The 19035-nt window shown below is 43.9% G+C and overlaps 1 protein-coding gene across 24 annotated transcripts in view; it reads left to right on the plus strand.

The window, feature by feature from the left end:
• GPR50 (G protein-coupled receptor 50) overlaps positions 1-19035 on the plus strand; it is an 83250-nt gene that overhangs the window by 27451 nt on the left and 36764 nt on the right. For 8 of the 24 annotated variants that reach the window (XM_080365737.1, XM_080365740.1, XM_080365742.1 and 5 more), the window contains one exon: positions 12517-13333. The exons of 4 other annotated variants lie outside the window; for them this stretch is intronic. In XM_080365737.1, coding sequence (XP_080221863.1) covers positions 13330-13333 — 4 coding nt within the window. In that variant the 5' untranslated portion in view covers positions 12517-13329. Of the gene's footprint in view, positions 1-6703; positions 12076-12516; positions 14008-19035 lie in introns of those variants that run through there. 12 more of the 24 variants (XR_013923839.1, XM_080365745.1, XM_080365746.1 and 9 more) reach the window with 5 other exon arrangements.

A 19035-nucleotide genomic window follows, 5' to 3' on the forward strand; every position in this document is an offset into this window, starting at 1 on the left:
TGCCTTCAGTGGCCTGATAAAGTGTTCTTAATTTTCTGGAATAGGTTAATTTCATTTAGGTAAGGGAAGGCAGAAAAAGCAGGCTTTTCAGGGCACTGCCAAGTAAGAAGATTAAGTCAGCATCAAATCCATTAGCAAAATGATTTATCTATGTTAGCTAACACCATTTCAGCCTCTTTGCCTTTTTTTTTTCTCTTTTTTTCTTTTCTTGGGTGGCAATTTAGGTAACCCACAATCATGCTGCTGTATTACAACATTACATGGTGCTTGCTCTGCTTAAAACTAGGTTTACTGCCCTCTTAATGTTTTTTAAGCAGATTTAGTTTAGTTTTATTCTTTTTATAGCAACTTTTTCTTCTGTGATGGTACCTTTTCTTGGAAAACTCATGGGACTTCATTTCTGGGTATATGCAATCCTAATTGTTGAAGGCTACTGCAGAACATGCCTGCAATGAAGAAGTTGCCTCTGTTAATTGCAAAAGGATTTTTGTTATTTATTATCCAGTGTCAGCTTGGAGCTTCCTTTCAGGAGACCTGTGTCTGGTCTCCATGGTGGGGCCTGCTTGTGCCTGATGGACAGAGGTTCTGGTATCACTTGAAGTCTAACCTCTGATGGAGACTTTTTCCACCTTTGGGTTATTTATGACATGTCTGTCTTTTGTGGATTCTTTGCTAATTTCCTGGTCTTGGATTTTGCAAGTCCTACCAAGAAACATGTATGCCAAGTGTTATCGTTAGTCGTGCTGAAGCAGTTAGGACTTCAGGGAAAAGTCTTGATTTAGAGATTTCTGCTAATAACTCCTTGCTCAAAATGAGCTATTCAGTTTTCCTGTTCCAGGCTGAGACATGGAAAATGAGTTAATTTGACTTGAAGCCAGCAGCATTCTCTCAATAGTATTGCGATGTTACATCTGATTTTCCTGGTCTTTAGCATCATTCATACACAAGATGAGTTAAATACTGAGCATCAAAATGAAGCCAGTTTTCCCATAGGCTGGTTCTGCGTTGTGTGAATATGAACTCAACTAAAACTCGTCCCAGTTTGTGGTTTTGTAACGACTAAATTACCCAGTTTTCTGGAAAACTTGGTCACCCTACACATTTTTAATGAGTACAGTCACTCACAATACCCCTGCTCAGCTGGACACCAGTTTCCATTCTACAGAATTTATTTTTTTTTCCCCAAATAAGTCATTCAGTCTTCTCTAAAATGTGAATGAAGTTGGCCTTCAGGAACAAAAATTACTGGAGAAAGCTGACATTTCATTTCTCCAGGAAACGGATGAAAACCAGGGATGAGCAGCACTGATACTCTGAGGTTTATACCTACAAGGGAAGAGTGTGTTCATGTCCAGCTGTTGTTGGTAGGTGCTTTTACTATGAAAGCCATCTTCGTGTGTTGAAATATTTGTAATTTATGGTTTATATAGCAAATATGTAGGAGCAACTTCATGTCTACCTCAACACAGGGCCTTTTGGGGTGGTTGTGTGGATGTTCAGGTTGGTTTAGCTGCTTGAGCCCATGAGAACAGCTTGTTGGTGTCCAGAGTCTCCAGACATGCATCTTTGTTCTTGGTATTTCCCTGTTTCTCAAGGAGGAAGGCAACAGCTCTGTTTTATGTGGTTCTGTGATTACTGGAATTGACTTGCTGAAAGCTGACATTGTTGTAATATCCCAAAGCAGCCTCTGCATGTGCTTCAGCTCATGCTCATCTTTCAGGGAGTCCGAGAAACTTCTAGTATTTACCATAACAATGATTTGCAGTGCCCTGTCTTCCATAATTACCAGACCATCTGAGGCTTGTATAGAAAGTGCTGGTAAAGAAATCCAAATAATAAAATGGAGTAAAGAGAATAGGTCGGTTCCTGTCAAAGAGCACTCCGAGGTCCATAGTGCAGCTGTAGCTGCTTCTGGTGCAAGGCTTCTTCGCAGACACTTCTGCAGGTATCCCTTCCACGGAGTCACATCGCCTTTGAGCCTCTGCCACATGTGTTGAAATGTTCCCACAATGGGCCGTGGGAGCAGGGTCCTGTAGCGTGTCATGCTGTGCGTGCGTATGGGAGGCATGGGGGATGTTTTGTTCTTTTGATGAAAATGTCATTGCTTTTGCTCTCAGTACCTCAATGTCCTTCACGTGTTCCTTTCCTGAGTAGATGTTGCTGTCACATAGCAATGTATTGTACAGTTGCTGGTAGTTTTAGCTGCTTCAGTCTTCTTCGCTGTTACATAGTGCTATTGTTATGGCCAGGGTTACAAAGCTATGCTGTTGTGCTTAGGCAGCAAAGCTCTTTTTCCTGGCTTGTGAGCAAGTGTTCAATTTTGGGAAGCCAAGAGGTATGTGTGAGCTTTTTGTTAAGTGAGACCCACTGGGAGATGTGCAAGCAGCAGGAGCCTGAAGGGGAAATCAAGGCCAGACCTCAGTTCCTGAGGTCATGGTCTCTTGGAACAAGGAATTAGCTTCGGGCTGCAGTTACAAAGAGGGAATTGTCTGCAAGCTGTGTGACCACCTCTGTTCCAAAACAGGCATAAGTTAAACAATCAACACTCATAGTTTACCCATGAGTCGCATCACTGCCTTCTCAGATGCTGACCTGTGAGGCTGTAGGCAGCTTCTGCCTTGAGCCAGGAGGACAGCAGTGTGTTTGTTTTCATGCCGTGTGATTTACAATGGACCTTTCCAATTAACCTCTAGAAATCAGCTGGTGAGGTTTCTTTGGAAGACATCTTTGGGCACTTTGCAAACCGACACAGGCTGCGATCATAGAAGCTTTGACAGTCTAGGAATGGAGCAGAACCATTTTCAGTTGCGTCCAGCTTAGACTGTGGAAGATTTCCATGCCAAGTGGAAGCTGCAGGATAACCGCTGGATGCAGTGGTCCAAGTTAGGAGTTAGTCAAGGGCTCTTCTGTTTCAGACCACTATTGTTACGAATTCTCAGGGATGTTTGGTAACCCAGCTAGCCCCGTCCTTTTCCTTGGCCAGCAACTCCAGTCCCAGCACCTCTAGGAGCAAAATGTGCTTCTGATACCATGGTGGGGTAACGGCTTCACCTAGTTGCGTGGGAAGAGTGTTGCCTACTGAATTTACACTTGCATGTGCTGCAATTCAGCGTTTCTCATCTAAACCCCACCTGGTTTGGAGGATTGAGGAGAATGCCAGGACAAGTAAATAAGGCTGTGCTTCTGCTGGCTTTATCCCACTTCTTTCAGTTGTTCTTGTATATCGCAGGCTCCTGAGACCACTCTGCACAAGGCTGTTCAAAATGGAGTGTTTAGTTCGGGAGAACTGTCTGAGAGCCAAAAGGTGAGCGCATCAGAAATACTTTAATTTCTCTTTCTATTCTGCCATCCACTGAACAATGTCCTTGTACTGTTCAACATCGATGAATGCAAGGAAGGCAGATCTTCTGCCGGCAGAGCAGGAAGCCAAAACATGCAGAGGTAGTGGTTTGCTCAAGGCTACATGTCAATTAACTGGGAATGTCCTTGCCTGAAACAAGAATGGGTCTCTTATTTGTCCTTACTGTCAGTGCTCCAATATAAGAATAGCTCGAACTAATTAAATGCAGAATTAAGCAGTGTGATCACCTCCTGCCCTCTAAAGAAATACAGAACAAAACCTGTCAGCACAGCATCCTCATGCTGTGGGATAATCTGGGCTGTCTGGCTGGTTAGGTACTTGTTTGGTTTTTCGATGTTCGCTTTGGGTGACTGAAGCAGGATCATCCTGTCCCCTCTGGAGATCAGCATCCTTCAGGCAAATGTATAGCTTGGCTTGCAGGATACTTATGAGTCCCAAGCATTTCTCAGTGGCTGCTGTGGTACCTCTACAAAATCAACTTCAGGTGTGACCTGTGTAAGCCTTGTGCGCTCCTGTGCCCTGCTGCCACTCCCAGCAGCCTGCATGGGTGAAACCAGTGCCTGGTGGTGTAGAAAATTTGGGAGTGCTGGTACTGGGAAACAGGTATGGCCTTGACCTATCTGGGAAGAAGGAAACATGTGGTCTGTTCCAGGACTACATTCATATTGATGGTACAGACCCATCAGCATCCTCCATGTTGAGTGTTTGCATATTTTTAAGAAATATTATAACACCAAGTGAATAACGGCAAGATCCAATCAGGTAAGATTTATTACTTTAATATCGGAGGGTTCCAGTTTATACCAGATTAACATATTCATAGGGTTTTAAGAACCGCTTGGGTATTAGCAGTTACCTTTTAATCTGAAATCTTTGCAGAGGTCTCATGTCACTTCTGCCCTAATCACTCAGCCTGCTTGAATTTCTTTACGTGATATTTTGAGACTAAATATGAAAAAGAGAAAATGGCCCTTACTTTTACAAGCTCCCATTTGGTTTAACAGTTGCTGTGAGTTCTGTCTTGGCTTTTCAGCTGTATTTGCCACTTTGGCAGTGTGGTTTTGGCTGTCAGAATCTTACAGAGTTGTCATGAAGTGCGGCACTTTTTTCTTTTCCCCACAGCTGTTATTTGTCATTTTATATAAATCTGCCTTGTTCAGAGTTTTATTCCTGAATAAATGGTAAAAAGACAGTTAGTGTCAGAAGGCAGTGCTGGCCATCATGAGAGTTTCTGCTTTGTTGCTGATGTAGAAGCCATTGCTCTCCTTTTAAAGGGTGTGTTATGTAGCTGAATTTGGGAAAGACTTAGAACTCCTGAGGGAACAAAAGCTGGCCCCTTCCACTGTTCTGCCCTTTGCTATTGCCTTGTCCTAATTAGCAGTTAAACTCCATGCCCTGCACTCCTGGTGCCGAGATGCCCGTTTCTGGCCATCGCTTGGGGTTTGTGTTTTCATTGCAGTGCAGTCAACACCGTGTGTTTCTCTGCTGTGCTCCCAACTGAAGGCTGTTACATCTGCTGAGATAGCAGACAGGGGCCTGTGCTCCTTGGGATGCACCTTCCCCAGCCTGGAGCTGGGGAGGTTCTTGGGTGGTTCAGACTGGAGAGTTTGCTGCAAGAGCTAGCCTATGTCATTTTTTGTAAATCTGTTACCGAAGCTGCAAATCGTGGTTCCTTCTAGCTCTGACGTTACAAATAACTCCCTGGATCCCATAGAATATATACAGATACTTGACTGAGCTATTTAAATCTGTTAAAAACTTCATGTGGTTGTGCAAGGGTGGTCCTGCCAGACTGAAGATGATCTCCTTGTTCTCAGAGGTGTTTCCTGAGGTGCCTAAATGAATGTACAACCAATGTCGGTGCATTCACATGCCTTTCAGGGAAATGCACATCATATCACGCCCTGCTGCCAGCTTTGCTCAGAAAGCAGAGAGCATTTGCTGGACTCCACGCAGTTTCTCATTAACGTGCAAAGCTCTCATCTGTTTCCGGCAATGTGCCAAGCAAATTTTTTGACAGAATTTCCTCAAAGCTCTTTGTAGTGCATGCTAAGCTCGCCTTAGATCTCCCTGTCCTGTCTGTGTATCTAACAGCTTGCTTTTGGGGCTCCCGATGAAGAAGGAGGTGGGCAACATGCTGTGAGTTTTTGTTGCCTACCTTGATATATGCCTGTGATACACTCCTGCTGAGCACTAGAGATTCTCATCCTTTCTAACCCTGTCAAATCAACCACCTCTCTGGAAGGTACCTTTAATGATATGTGATATTGCAAATAGCTGTAAGATTTCATGATGAATATATGACATCGGTGTTTGGGTTTGGACACGAGGGTGTCTCACTACAAGACTGTATTAAGCCCATGCTTCAGTTCATCCTTAAATCTTTTGTCACTTTGGAGTTTATTGATAAACAAAAATACTTCACTGGGGACAGATAACAACATGGGATTTCAGCAATTAGATGAAAAATATCAGTGAATCCTACTAAAGAGAGGAAATGGAGGGTCACAAAAGGCTCTGAAGAGACTGGGAGGCAGGAAGTAATATCTTAGGCTTAATGCATGACAGCTCCTTAAAAATGCTCTTCTTAGATAAAGAAAGTCTAGGAGTGGAGAAGAGGGCTTTTCAGAAATTGCATGGAGTGAGTGAGGTTTTTCTTTTAGAAACTTAGGAATCTTGACCATTTCCCTTGTCTTTGAAGAAGATGGCACATGGAAGTGTGCCCTCTAAAACTGAGAAATTCCAGCACTCAGGAGCAGAAGGCAGTGTGGAAAGCCGTAGCTCTTCCTCTGTTTTGCCCCTGCCTGGGGGCAGGTCTCAGCTGACTTAAGATGCTGTTGAATTATTCCTTTGTTTCTGAGCTTGCTCAACCAGCACTTGTCTAAACATCTTTTTTTAGCAAGGCAGCCTGGGTTTGAGTAAGGGAAATGTCAATCAGGAAATGCTCCTTTGTGTCAGTAATTTTTAGGAGGAGACACTGTGTCTGAGATGTATGGTCAACCGACCTCCCAGGGTCCCTTCCAGCTCTGTTGTCACCAATGGGTTTCACAGTGATACCCTTGGCCATACAAACACTGAAAGGGGGAGCAGAGTCTCCCTCACCAACCACCAGCTGGCTGAAAAGAGAGGTCCATGCGGGATTGGCACGGAAGGGCTCGCATGCAGCCCGCTCTGAGCCTCCCTGGCTCATAACGGGAGTCAGAAGGCTCAAGTTACCCCTTAACACTTTGAAGTATCCTGATATGGATAACTTATGGATGTTAAGGAGTTTTAGAGAGAAGAAATCTCTGTGATTTATTTTGTGCTGGGAAAAGTTCAGCAGAGGTAAAAAGGGAAGGGGGGGGGGGTAGTTTGGGGGGACACAGAAAGCACTGTCACTTGGTGTTGATTCTACGACTCTAAAAGTAGGCTTGCCCTTATCACTACAGATGAGAAAGTAGGACTTGGGGGTATTTCAGGATCAGGAAATTGAGCTAAGTACCTCTGAGTTTCTTTGGCTGACATGCATGGCCTTTTTTTCCATGCCTTATTCTTTCTGGTGTTTTTTGCTGAGGGCAAAATGTTGTTTGTGTAAGAGCAGAATCCAGTGATGCTCTTGTACTGGAAGCTGTTAATGGCAGAGGTGTCTGTGTCTGCCAGCCTCATCAGTTATGACCTGGATATTAGCTACCGTTAGACTCCCTGTTGAGATCCATGTTAGAGCACACCCATTTGAACAATTTGTTCACGTGGGCTTGTGTCAGAACATGTCGACTGTGGACTTTACTGCAAAACCATCTTTTCTGTTTTAATATACCCACCCATTGCACCTCTAAGATAATCGATTAAGTTTTATAAGTCATTAGGAAAAAAACCGAAGCAGATGCCTTCCAGCAATACATTTGGGACTCCCTAGTCCAAGTTTCTCACATCAGTGATCGTTTCTTGTTGCCCATCCTGTACCCAGCCTTGACATGAGTCCTGTAAACCCTGTGGAATATCTGGAGCAAAGCTTTTGATGATGTTCTGGGAAACACTGTTTTTTGGACTCATTTCTGGGAAAATGGAAAAGATCCTTTAGGGCATACATTGGTTTTTTTAGGTAATTTTTTCCAGTATCATTATTATTCTGATTGAATCAGCTTTAGCTGTTTGCATTGGACTTTTGCCCATGCAATTGTATCAAAGCCCCTAAAGTGTTCCCAGGTGAAAGTAGCTCTCCATTTCCAATGGGATTAGTAAATAGTTGTGAATGAAACAGGAGGTCCAGAACAGATTTTCTTGTACTTTCTAGTCTCAAACTTACATGCACTACTTCTCTCACAGTTCACATAGTGTTGACAAAGCCATCAAACCTTGGGTCTTTTTCTTTCCCCATCTGTAATGTAAGGAATATTAGTCCTGTTCCTAGCAGATTGTGAAGGCTGGATGAACAGTAGTATGGGTAGCTCAACCCTTTCCCTTGCCGTGGGGCTGGATGCTGGGTTTGGAGGGCTGGCTATGCACAGGAACGTAAGTAGCTCCCCCCAGATACGCTGCTTTCCTGTCCCTTGTTGGTACCACTTCTCTTCCAGCCTCATCCTTGCTGCACGTGCATACTGTGGCAGTACCTGCTTCATTGCCAGGTCCTGTGTGAGGCCACAGGAGAAAAAAAAACCTGTGGACTGGAAGGAATTCTGTACACTAAATCTACCCCATGTTTCTTTTTTTATAACCTACTTTTATAACATTGGCTACCAAGTGTTTGAAAAAATATATTAAGGTCATAAGAAGAAAAACCAATAAACTGCAGTGCAGCACTGTAAGGCATACCAGGACCATGCTGTAGCCTACAACAAGATAAAGGAGATAAAGGGGATCCCATTTACATTCCTTTTTCCTAACTCTGGTGGGAGCTGTGCAGAAATATCTTTCCCTGATTATCACCCTGCTACTGCTCTAACACCCAAGCTTTCATTTAGGTAATGTCTATTTGATTCAGTACTTAACTAGCAGACCCTATGTTTTCAGTGCTGAAAAGGTGAGCAGAAAGGAGATGGTTTGTTACAGTGGTTGGTGAAAAGTCCATTTATGAGAAATCTGGTATGTGCCCAGCACATCTCCGTCCACAGTGGGGTGTGCTGGCCCCTGCTCACCAGTCATGTCAGTGAGGTCTTTGCTCGACCAGTGAATTCCTCACCCCAAGCCCAAATCAAGGAGGGACTTTAGAAGGCCAGCTTTGGTTTAGGAAGACATCCATCCTCTGGCTGATCAGATCTTGGGGTGTCAGGATGAACACTGGGTGTGTCAGACAGGAAGACCCAAGTAGGCTGAGTCTGGAGAATTATCTGAGAGCACCAGGGGGAGAGTAAAGACGGAGGCAAACAGGCCTGCTTTCCCTCCATCTCCTGCCAGCCATGTTTTTAGCATGTTTATTCTATGTGTTTATAGCAAGAGGATGCTGCTGCTGTGTAATTACAGTGAGGACAGATTTAACAGCGAAGGCAAATTAAATGCACCTCTGCGGTGTTCATTTGCCTGTAAGCAAGTCTGCTTTCCCCCTGCAAGTTATGCAACGACGACTGTTCTCCTTACATCCCTGCATTCCCCTTTCTTTGGGCTTTGACGCTTGCAGGACAGTTTTTCTTAATTAATAAACCTAAGATTTGTCCTGTAATACTGTAAGAAAAGTGCAGGCCAGTACAACTTCCATGTAATGCTTTTCAAGACAGCTTGCAGAGGTAGCAGATTGACAAGCCCACTTGCACTGGGTTTGTTTCAGATTTGCCCTACCTATGTGAGATCAGATTTTCGGGTTCAAGGACTGGCATTTGTTTCCAAAACAGATGAGAAAGGGATTTCGGCTAAATAGTGTTTCTGGCACAGAGTAATCTCTCTTGGCAGTGGAGAACAGGAATTTCTGAAGTTCCTCAGGTGGCAAGGGAAACAGCCCTCCTTAGACCAACCCAGAGTGGGAAAAGGGGATAAGCTTCCTCCGGACACAGGAGCCCTTCTCAGCATCCCTGAGCTGAGGATGCTCAGAGCACAGGTGCTCTGTCTCAGTGTGCGTACCCAGCATAACTCTGGTCTGTCAGCTCAAGTTCTTCTATTACTATCCCTCTAATCATTGATTTAAGGCTTATTTATTTCATATGTTAATTACTCCTGTGTCTAAAAATTACCTCTGTTTTTGTATGGTAAGTGACTTATTTTTATGTTAGTCTCTTGTTCTTGTTGGACAGAATGCGAGAGGAGATCCTGCTGCCAGGATCAGAATGGGTCAGAGCTCTGTCCCGAGCCTCCATTAGAAAGTGAGGCTGGATTCGGGGCAGCATTTTGTGTTGTGCTGGTCTGTGTCCAGACTGAGCTCTCTCTCTCTGTTCTAAGCTCAGCTTGCTCTCTCCTGAAGTTGAGTACTGCACTATACTACTTCGTTTCAAGTCTGAGTCTTTAAAAAGGGCATTAAGGTCATCTTGAAAAGGGCATCTGAATTTGATATTACAGAGTGCAATGCAGCCCAAAAGGGACTCTATGTGTATGACAAACAACCCTTATAATAAAGAAGTGCCTTTAGGGTTTCATAGGGGAAAGCTGGCTGCTTTGAGTCTCTACCTTTTTGCTTTGGACAGTCCTCACCTCACACAACTTCTTTGGTCCATCCTAGAGGCTTAACGAACAGAGCAGCCACAGTCTGAAAAGGTGTTGCCTGTGGCAGACTTGGAGAAGATTTGGTCCAGAATGAATTAAAGGCTAAATGTCCTTCACTGATAGAAACATTTTTGTGTGGTGATTTTTTTTTTTTGTTAGCTTCATAATTTCCATCTACAATTCATAAGAGTTACAAGGAAAAAAAGATAAAGCCTTTCGTCCCCACCAAATAAACAGAAAGAGCTGGGACTGGAGAGAGACTGATCCATGCGATTGCAAGGCTGGGAGGCCAAAACGAGCTGTTAGTGGTGGCAGGGTGACACCTGCTCCTTGCAGTGGAGGTCCATGGGTGTAGCGACTGGTGCTGTCATGAAGGTTTAGTCAACAAACTGTGCTGGTGAAGCAGGAGGAGGAGCAGGAGCCAGCTCCTGGCTCAGCTGAGGCGGTTCGGCAGGGCTCACCAGGGCAGTCAGACATGATTTTTATCACTAAAGTCTGCTGTATTCAGATATGAGTATATGCTCTGCCTGACAGCTGCCTAGGAATTGGTTGCTTGCACATAGCTTCTTTCCAGGCCAGAAACACACTTTGACCAGCACCAATAGCAAAAGAACATTATTAAGTCTATTAAGCCCGAGTTCACAGATTTTATTTTAGAATTGTAACAGATGGCAAATGGTGGTGGTACAGCTGCCGGGACCAGGAGAGGATGGATGCTGGTTTGTCATTTCAATGGATGCTGGCAGTAACTCACATTTATGTTTATACAGGGCCTTTCCTGTTTCAGAGCACTTTACAAACCAGGTGATAAATAACGAGCTTGGAGTTAACACGGGCTGGTAGAGCTCATCTCTGCGCTTCTGTGGCCAGTGTGTGAGGGTAAACGTAAGGGCATCAGCCTGCACTTCCTACATAGATTGGATGGGAATTAGGCAGCTGCTTAAAATCACATAGTATCACTCAGCAGGGATTTCAGGCAGAAAAGCAGGGTAAACAGCTCTAATTTGGAGGATGGTGCTGGTAACCAGTGTGTCAAGTGGGAGTTTGGGTAGCTAGTCTCACTCTTCTACAGCTGCAGGAGGATTTGTTCAGACTCTTCCCAAAGACCTGTCAGGTCCCACAGGAAGCTGCCCTAGGGAATAAGTAGCCATCAGCCATGCTGTCCTTGAGGAGTCAGACACTGCAGGCCGTGCTGCGCGGGCTCGGCTGGTGCTGGCGGGGTGCTGAGGCTCCCTCTCGCTAGGTGCAGATGGGAGGGTGGCCCCAAGGGCCTCCTGCCTCCAGCACTTGCTCTCCATCTGCCTTGCTGGGACGCGCTGTGAAGGCAGCCGGTGTTTCCGAGCCATCTGAACCCCAAGCATTTGGAAGCGATACAGGGAGGAACTTTTAAGTTGGTTGGCTTGCTAACTCTGACCTGGCTGCAGGCTCCGAGTTTGATGAAGATAACAGTTAAATGACAGGAGTCAGGGGCACGTAAGCAGATGGGGTACATTTTAGCACTTTTTTTGGTGTATGTTGAGAGCCAGATGAAGACCACCGCGTATTCCTCCTTCATTACTAGCAGATCTAGTTGCCATCATTGCATCCAGGAAAAACACCCTAACAAGAGCTAAGTTTAGAAATCCAGAAGATTTCCCTCATGTGAAGGGTCAGAACTTCCAGGGAAACACAGGAAGGAGTCATTAAAAGGCACATAGATGAACAGAATGTGCTATTTTTAAAAAGTTGAACATTGTTAGGGGTAGGTAAAATGTCAACTTGACATTGTTTCCCCTTTCTTTATACTATCTTCAGATCATCGTTTCACGAAGGTGTGCCTAAATTGAGCCAGACATGTTAGGATTAATGTGGAATAACAGGGGGAAGTTTGCAAAATAGTGTTTCTCTGGGGTGGTCTAAAAACATCTTTTGGATTTTATAATATCTGAAACTCTGAATAGGGGGCAGTCACTCTGCACTGGTACCAAAAGAGGGCCGACCTCTTTTTCAAGGTCCAGAAGAAGAAATAATTGAAATAATTTTTATTCTGTTGAGAGTGAATGTCCAGCTACCTTCTGCATCACACTGTGGGAAAAAATCACCTCCTTTACATTGTTTCCAGTGTAATGGTAAGTGATATAAGGAAAGATAAGAAACCATGTGAGCAGGGCTGGTCTCTAATTTTCAGCCCGTTTCCACAGACTTCTGAGCTCAGAAATGACTTTGAATCTGGATGGCCTTAGCCAAATGAAAGTTATGAATCTCTGGGGTGTAAACACTGCAAATGATTGCCCTTCACTACATTCAATCAGAGCAGCTGAAGGCATGGCTCAAATATGTTTTTGACAGCAATGCAATTAAAAGGTCATGACCTAAAAGTAAATCTTAAATCCAGTAATCCAGTCCTCTATCTGGCAGTGTAATCAATTCCTTTCTTAAACCATCAGCCAAAATAATGTATAGCGCATAACAAAATAAATGTAATTGAAGTGCTGGGGAGCTGGTCCTTTCTACTTCAGTAAATACTGTGAGGTTTTTCTCCTCCTCCTGGAAGTATGTCTTTCTCACAGGTCCAGAGGGAAAGGCAGCTTTCATGCAACTGTGGTGATATACTGATGAGATGGCTCATGAAGCTTGCACTCGTGATGCCAAAGTGATGCCGAAACATCTGGTCATGAAGAGCACAGGAGGAGGCTGAGACTTCACTTTGCAGAGTGCCTCCTGCTCTGCCCTGGCCTTGCTCCTGCGTGGATGTGGGGCTGGCACAAGGCAGGAGGCAGCACTAAGTGCCCACAGTTTTCCCATAGGGAACAATGCCAGTAAACCAGGTAACGGTCGGTAGCCCAGGGCATACTGCTGTTCTCTGAATTCACGATTGTGCTGAGAGATCTCAAAGGACTTTTGCCAGGAAAAGTTAAATTATTCTGGAGTTTTCTGCTTTTGTCTAGGACCTTCATGATGTTTTTTAATTGGATATCTCCATGTACTCTAGCCTTACATCCTAAGGATGCTGTGGGCTGGCAATACCTCCAGTCCTGTCTGTTCATTACCCTCTGTATCATTTTATGCAGCACAGTCAGAAACTGAGACCAGCGGGCAGCCCAACTGCATTGTCTATTTAACTGCAGGAAACCAAGCTTTATCCCCCTCTGAATCCTGATGGAGCAGTGATAACAGATACTTGATTGAATGCTTTTTACTTTCTTTTGTTTATTTCTTTTGTTGAACAGACTTCCTAAATACACAAATCAAATCCTCAATTGGAATTTGTGGATTAATGACTTGAACAACATATCTTTTTTTTTTTCCTGTTGCCTGGATCTCGGGGAGGGTTTCTCTGATTTTCACTTGTGCTCCCCTGTCAAACATTTTCAGTTGTCAAAATGGGTAAGTACACGCTGGACTGTTGTACAAGCACGTCGGATGCATCAGTGCTTATCAGAATGCTGAAAAGAGGCAGCAATTAGCCGTCTGGGATTTCTCATGTGCCATTTTGTTGCTGTGTGTGCGGTGTTCACAGTGCCCTGGAAGCCAAGAGTTTGCATGGAGCAGTGACATGGGTTGTAGTCCCCTACAGAAAGATGGTTCTTAATGGTCTTTACTGGGGTGAACACTGTCTCCCCCAAAGTGATCCGTTAAGAGTTTGTGATGTAGAAATGCTTGTCGGTGAGGGCTGCAGGATCAGGATCCCCCAACACCCCAGTGTCATTATCTGTTTAAATTACAACAGTATGATTGCACACACTCAATGGTATCTTTATATTATAAAAAGAACAAAATTGATTGGAAAGTGTTTTCTATGAACTGCCCTTAGTTTGCAGAACCGAGTATACACTTCACATCTGCAGACTGGAGGTTAGTGAAATATAAGGAAATGCACAGTGAGTGGCAGGTAAAAATAGACAAGAAAAGGAGGCTATCAAAGCTAATAAAGAGTCTTGTTGCATGCTGAATAAAGCTTTTATTACTTTATCTTTTTGCTTGGAGCAAACAGTACATTTTGTTTCTGTTTTGCAGTGAACATAAGCTTTGGAAGGTTAAACAGAGAGTGTTAGGTTACAGTAAGTGGTCATCAGAGGCTTGCTTTACAGTCATGGCTTGTTAAATTGTTTACTGAACCTTATTTTATATATATATTTCTCTGAGATTGATGTGAGTCTTAATTCCAGTGTATCTTCTTGTGGATGTGAGTGTTGAGTTTTTTCATAAAACTTGAAAGGAGAAACATGAAGTTTTAAGACGTTTTTTATATAAACCACAAATAGTAAGGTGTCACTGTAAACATGCCAGTCACCCCAACAAACTTTAGTGTTATGTCACTGTGTATCTTAGCATGTTTTTCTCAACACAGGTTTCTATACCTGCTGTTCTAACACCGTCAGCTATTCTGGCTACAGCCAGACAGGCACCAGAATCTGATCTCACTGCTCAAGAGAGGTTGGGACAGTGGGGGGACTGCTCATGCAGCGAGCCCCCACGGCACTCATGTCTGTCATGGGTCAGCTTCTCACCTGCTGGTCTTGAAGCTGTTGTATGTAGTTTTCTTTGCCTCAAAATGCTGTGCTGGGCACCAGCTATTTGGGAGCAACTCGGATGCCTGCAAGGTGGCTGGCAGGAGGGGCACCCTGGGCAGCAAAGCCCTCTTTCCTCCTCAGTTGGAGCTGCATGCTGCCGGGCGAGCAGAAGTTGATCCACAAAACTGTCTCGGCTTTGGTGCAACTCCTGTCACTCAGGACTTTTCAATTTCGGTATTGAGTTTACAGATAACAGTGTCGGCCTCAGGCTGCATTGAGTGTCTGTATCTTATCTGAAGCAAACAGTTCTGTAATATCTCAGCAAGGAATGTCAGCCAGAGAGAGTTTCATATGGATAACAGAAGAAGAGTTTGGGGTGCTTGCTATGGACATTCCAAGATGTAGAAGAACAGCCAATTTTCAGAAAAATATTTTACCTCCTTTCCCCCTAAGCCTGCCTTAAATTTTAACCCTGCTTCTAGGTTCAGGATACCGAAAACACAGCCTGTGTGTACTAAAGGACAGCCCGCAGCTGCTGTGTGGGAACAGCAGGGAGAGGCTAGATCTCTGCAACTGGAGCTTCTGCACCAAGGGATTTCCAACAGCCTCTTGAGGCAGGCAGGGCCAATGACCCTTGTATTTGTACAGCAATGCTCAGTTAATCTCTGTAGAAGAACGATGTCCTTTTGTACGAAAGCCAGGTGCTGTTTGGGCAACCTGCCACTGAAGACCTTTATGAATTTACTTTATTGATCTGCAGAACTCATTGCGGTATTTCCTAGCACCAGGACTTGACAGTAAGTCCTCAGATAACCTGTGTTGTTGGATAATCCAGGCAAAATGAGAGGCAGGGCCAGGGAACTGCTGGAATAGAGGAGCAGGCTGTTGTAGTGAGCAGAAATAGGATTATAGGAGTATGGGATGCAGGAGTGGAGCTCAAAGGCAGGAGTACTAGGGCAGAAGATGTTCTGGGATAAACTCCCTTTTGTATTACTTGCACGTGCTTATAATCTCTGCTGCTGGGCTTCAGGTTGTTTCGTGGGGTTTTTTTTCCAAACACTTCGTGGATAACAGGGTATCATACATCTATATAGCTTTGTGTTGGACCTCTATAATGTAGAAAGATTTATATCTTTTCTGAAAAGGTGGCCAAGTCTGTATTGCCAGTATGCTTGTGACGGGCTTGCCTTTCTCCAGCACAGCTGGGGAACAGAACACAGTGGCACATGAACCAATTTATACTAAGTAGAAGTTAAAAACAGGACGGAAAATGTGGAAGCTAATAAGGAAATATAGTCACATGCCAACAAAGAGAAAATGATACATCTGAAAATAGTGTCACAGAAGGAGATAATTTTAAATTTGAGATAAAGTCCTGCTGGTATTATTTATGGGCAGGATTCCTTTGTTTTATAGTGGAAAAAATGTAAAAAAAATACAGTAGTGAAGATCGTTGGCAGGACACTGCTCTTTACCTTCCCTAAAAGCCACTCATCAGATGGCTTGCCATTCTGCAGTGTTTTTGGGAGTGAGGGTCTGATCTCATCCTACAGAGGACAAGGATGTCCACAGGGCCCAGCACATGAAGGTCACATAGCAGACCAGGGATGGTGAGGCTGAAGCAATGTTTAACTCAGGGTGCTCCTATTTTAATAATTAGCCAACAGCCAGTTCCCATGCTTTGAAGGGTGTGTGCTGCATTGGGGGCATGCAATGTGTCCCCTCTTTTCAGTACTCAGTTGTTAAAAATGCGCTGATTTTTCAGAGGACTGACTGGCAAGTGGCTGTTATATCGGTCTGACCTTCATGTTCATCTCACCAGAACAAAAACGTGAAGTCGACCACATTGCCAAGTAAAATGGAAGATGGGTTTGGTTTTGTGCAATAGTACTGAGTGAACCTTTCTGACCTTGTTTTCAGGCACCTGACACCCTGTCAGGGAGATAGGCCTTCTAGCTGATAGGAGAGCCAAGATTGCAAGGTGAAAGCACAGAACAGAGGATGGCAGGTTTGCTCTCCAAGTAGAGGAGGAGATTATTCTTGTCTTGATAAAATCGTTTCATTATCTCCCTGCTGGAGCAACATGCAATGAAGTGCTGTCAAAATAATACACTCAATACTGTGCTCTTGGATTGAATCCAAGCTACTAAATCCATCCTGTGAATATTATTTTTATAGATTTCCACACACACCCCTATATTTTTACTTCCTCCCAACTATTCAAGTTAGTGAAGAAAGACTGACAGAGACTGCTCATTTCTCCCAGCAGCTGGCAGTGATGTGAGGCTAATTGTCCCTATGATTTTGCTAAGTTTTGGATTAAATTCACTGATGTGCTGTCTTAAGTAGGGAATATCCAGCTTTGTTCTGCTTTGCCTGATTCAGAACTGGCTGTTGAATGCTGCTGTCTTTCATCCCCAGAAAACGCAGAGGCTTGCTTTCCAACCACCTGTGTATATAAATGTGTATCTAAGTGGGACAAGTACCAGTGAAGAGGGACAGTTGTAGTCCCATCAGTGGAGTCTGTCTCCAGCATCCTCTGGAATCTCCTAAATTGGGTTGCTGATAACTGTCTGTCTCTGTTTTGCTATCTTGAAAATTGTTTTTGAAAACCTTTCCAAAAGGCAATTCTAGTGCTGGGGACACATTGTGCTTTTTGTTGTGCATATTTTGGATCAAATGAATAAAAGTTTTGCTGAAGAGCATTTCCTATCTGGGGTGCCTGCATAAGCACTAAGCCTGGCCACAGGTGGTTGTGCCCTTCACAGTGGGCATAAATAGAGGTAATTATATGAGGAACAGGTTCAGTGACTGCATTTTAAAAAGCTCCAAATAAGATATTAAATCAGCAAAAAAGCAGCACTGAGGCACAGCAGGCACAGAAGTTGTGCGCTGTTGTAAACTTGTGTACATTAAATCTTTCTCTCAAAAGATTTCAGCACTTCACATGTCCTCTGCTAATACTTATTTTTAAATGATGCTTTGTGTCAGCTGTCTCAATGCCACACTGCCATGGGCTATTCTCAAGTCTGAACTGTTTTCCAGTCAGTCTTAAGTGGACCCTGCTGCCTGATATGAACTATTGACTTGTTCTGATAGGTTTCATTGGCAACAAACATAGCAACGAGCCAAGTGCAATGGCAATGCAGTTGTCGTTTCTGCCAGTCCTTGGGTGTATGTTCCAAATACTGAAGCCAGTGACCTAGCTGAACTGAGATCTCAGAGAGTCATTTCATCAATACTATAGAAAAAGACCTAATTTTAGTGTTTTTTTCATATCATCTGGTAGACAGCAGGATATGAGAGTTTGAACAGAAGGTGCAGGTGTGATCAGTCAGCTGGGATGTTGCCTGTAACACACAGGGGCATAGGTGTTAACACCTTAAACATGTTAAACATAGCCTTTACTGGTACTCTAGTAATATATTCCTTCCTGCCATTGCAGATATACCTGAAGATAGCAGAGTTAGGAAAACCAACTAATTTTTCTAGTGCGCTGTCCTCTAACTGCAATGTTGAGCTCCTCCTGAAATGAGTTTGTCTCAGTTGTCAAAAAGCTGAATACTGATAGATGTTCTTTTCAACATTATAGCTGGTCCTGTAGTTACACCAGTTCCCAAAAGACCTCAAGGTTCCTTTCTTAATGCATTCCTCTACTCTGACTGGCAAGTGGAACAGAAGGGCTTTTTGCCTACCTAAAAATACACCAGACTCATAAAATGAGCAGCAACTGCTTTTAGAAAGTCACTGGTTGCCCAGGTCGTTCGAGGCTGCTCCACACAGTGGAGCTGATGGGTGTTGTCCAATGCAATGTGCCATTTTCAGTTCAGAAAGGCTTAAAGTATTTTCTGTTTGCACAGACTCTCAGCTCTCTTTGTTTCAGATTCCATATGAACAACCTACAGCGTATACTCTGCAGAGATGGCTGACGGCAGCTTATTAATCATATTCCCTGCCCAGGTCCAGACAGTTTAGGAGTGACTGACCTCCCATATTGCATTGGACAACTTTAATATTAACAGAACAGGAAAACATGCCAAATAAGATAAGCACCTAAAGGCTGGCTTCACCATGGCTCCCGGAAGAACACATGCTCCTTAGCATGAACACTGCAGAAATTCTGGTGAAACTATACCTGTTCACATGCAAAAGACCAAAAAAGACCTTTCCCGTGCAACTGCTCTCAGTGCAATGAATAAACCACTGAAAACTTAACCTGCCCACCCCAATGATGGACAGAGCTTATGTGAAGTGTCACTGTGTGATGTTAGAGAAAGTATCGTGTCCTATATAGTATTTAAAGGAATGAAGTTCTCTGCAGGACAGTGAATGCTAGGTGGCTGCCTGCTGACTGCAGTCGTGCTGGCTGATTAAGAAGGAGAGTGAAATCCTTCTCTTCTTCACAACTTAGAGGAATGTTGGAACCTGACCCGCAGCTACAGCTGAGTTAAGGGTAACACTTCCAGTTTAGAATTTTCTTAAGGTGGAATATGCAGGATAATCATGCTAGTTACTCTGTTTCCATCACTAGTAGAACAAAGTCTGATTTTCTAGGGCCTCAGATTCCAAATGGAG

The sequence above is a fragment of the Falco punctatus genome (assembly GCF_963210335.1).
Source record: "Falco punctatus genome assembly, chromosome: 15".
NCBI lineage: Eukaryota > Metazoa > Chordata > Aves > Falconiformes > Falconidae > Falco > Falco punctatus.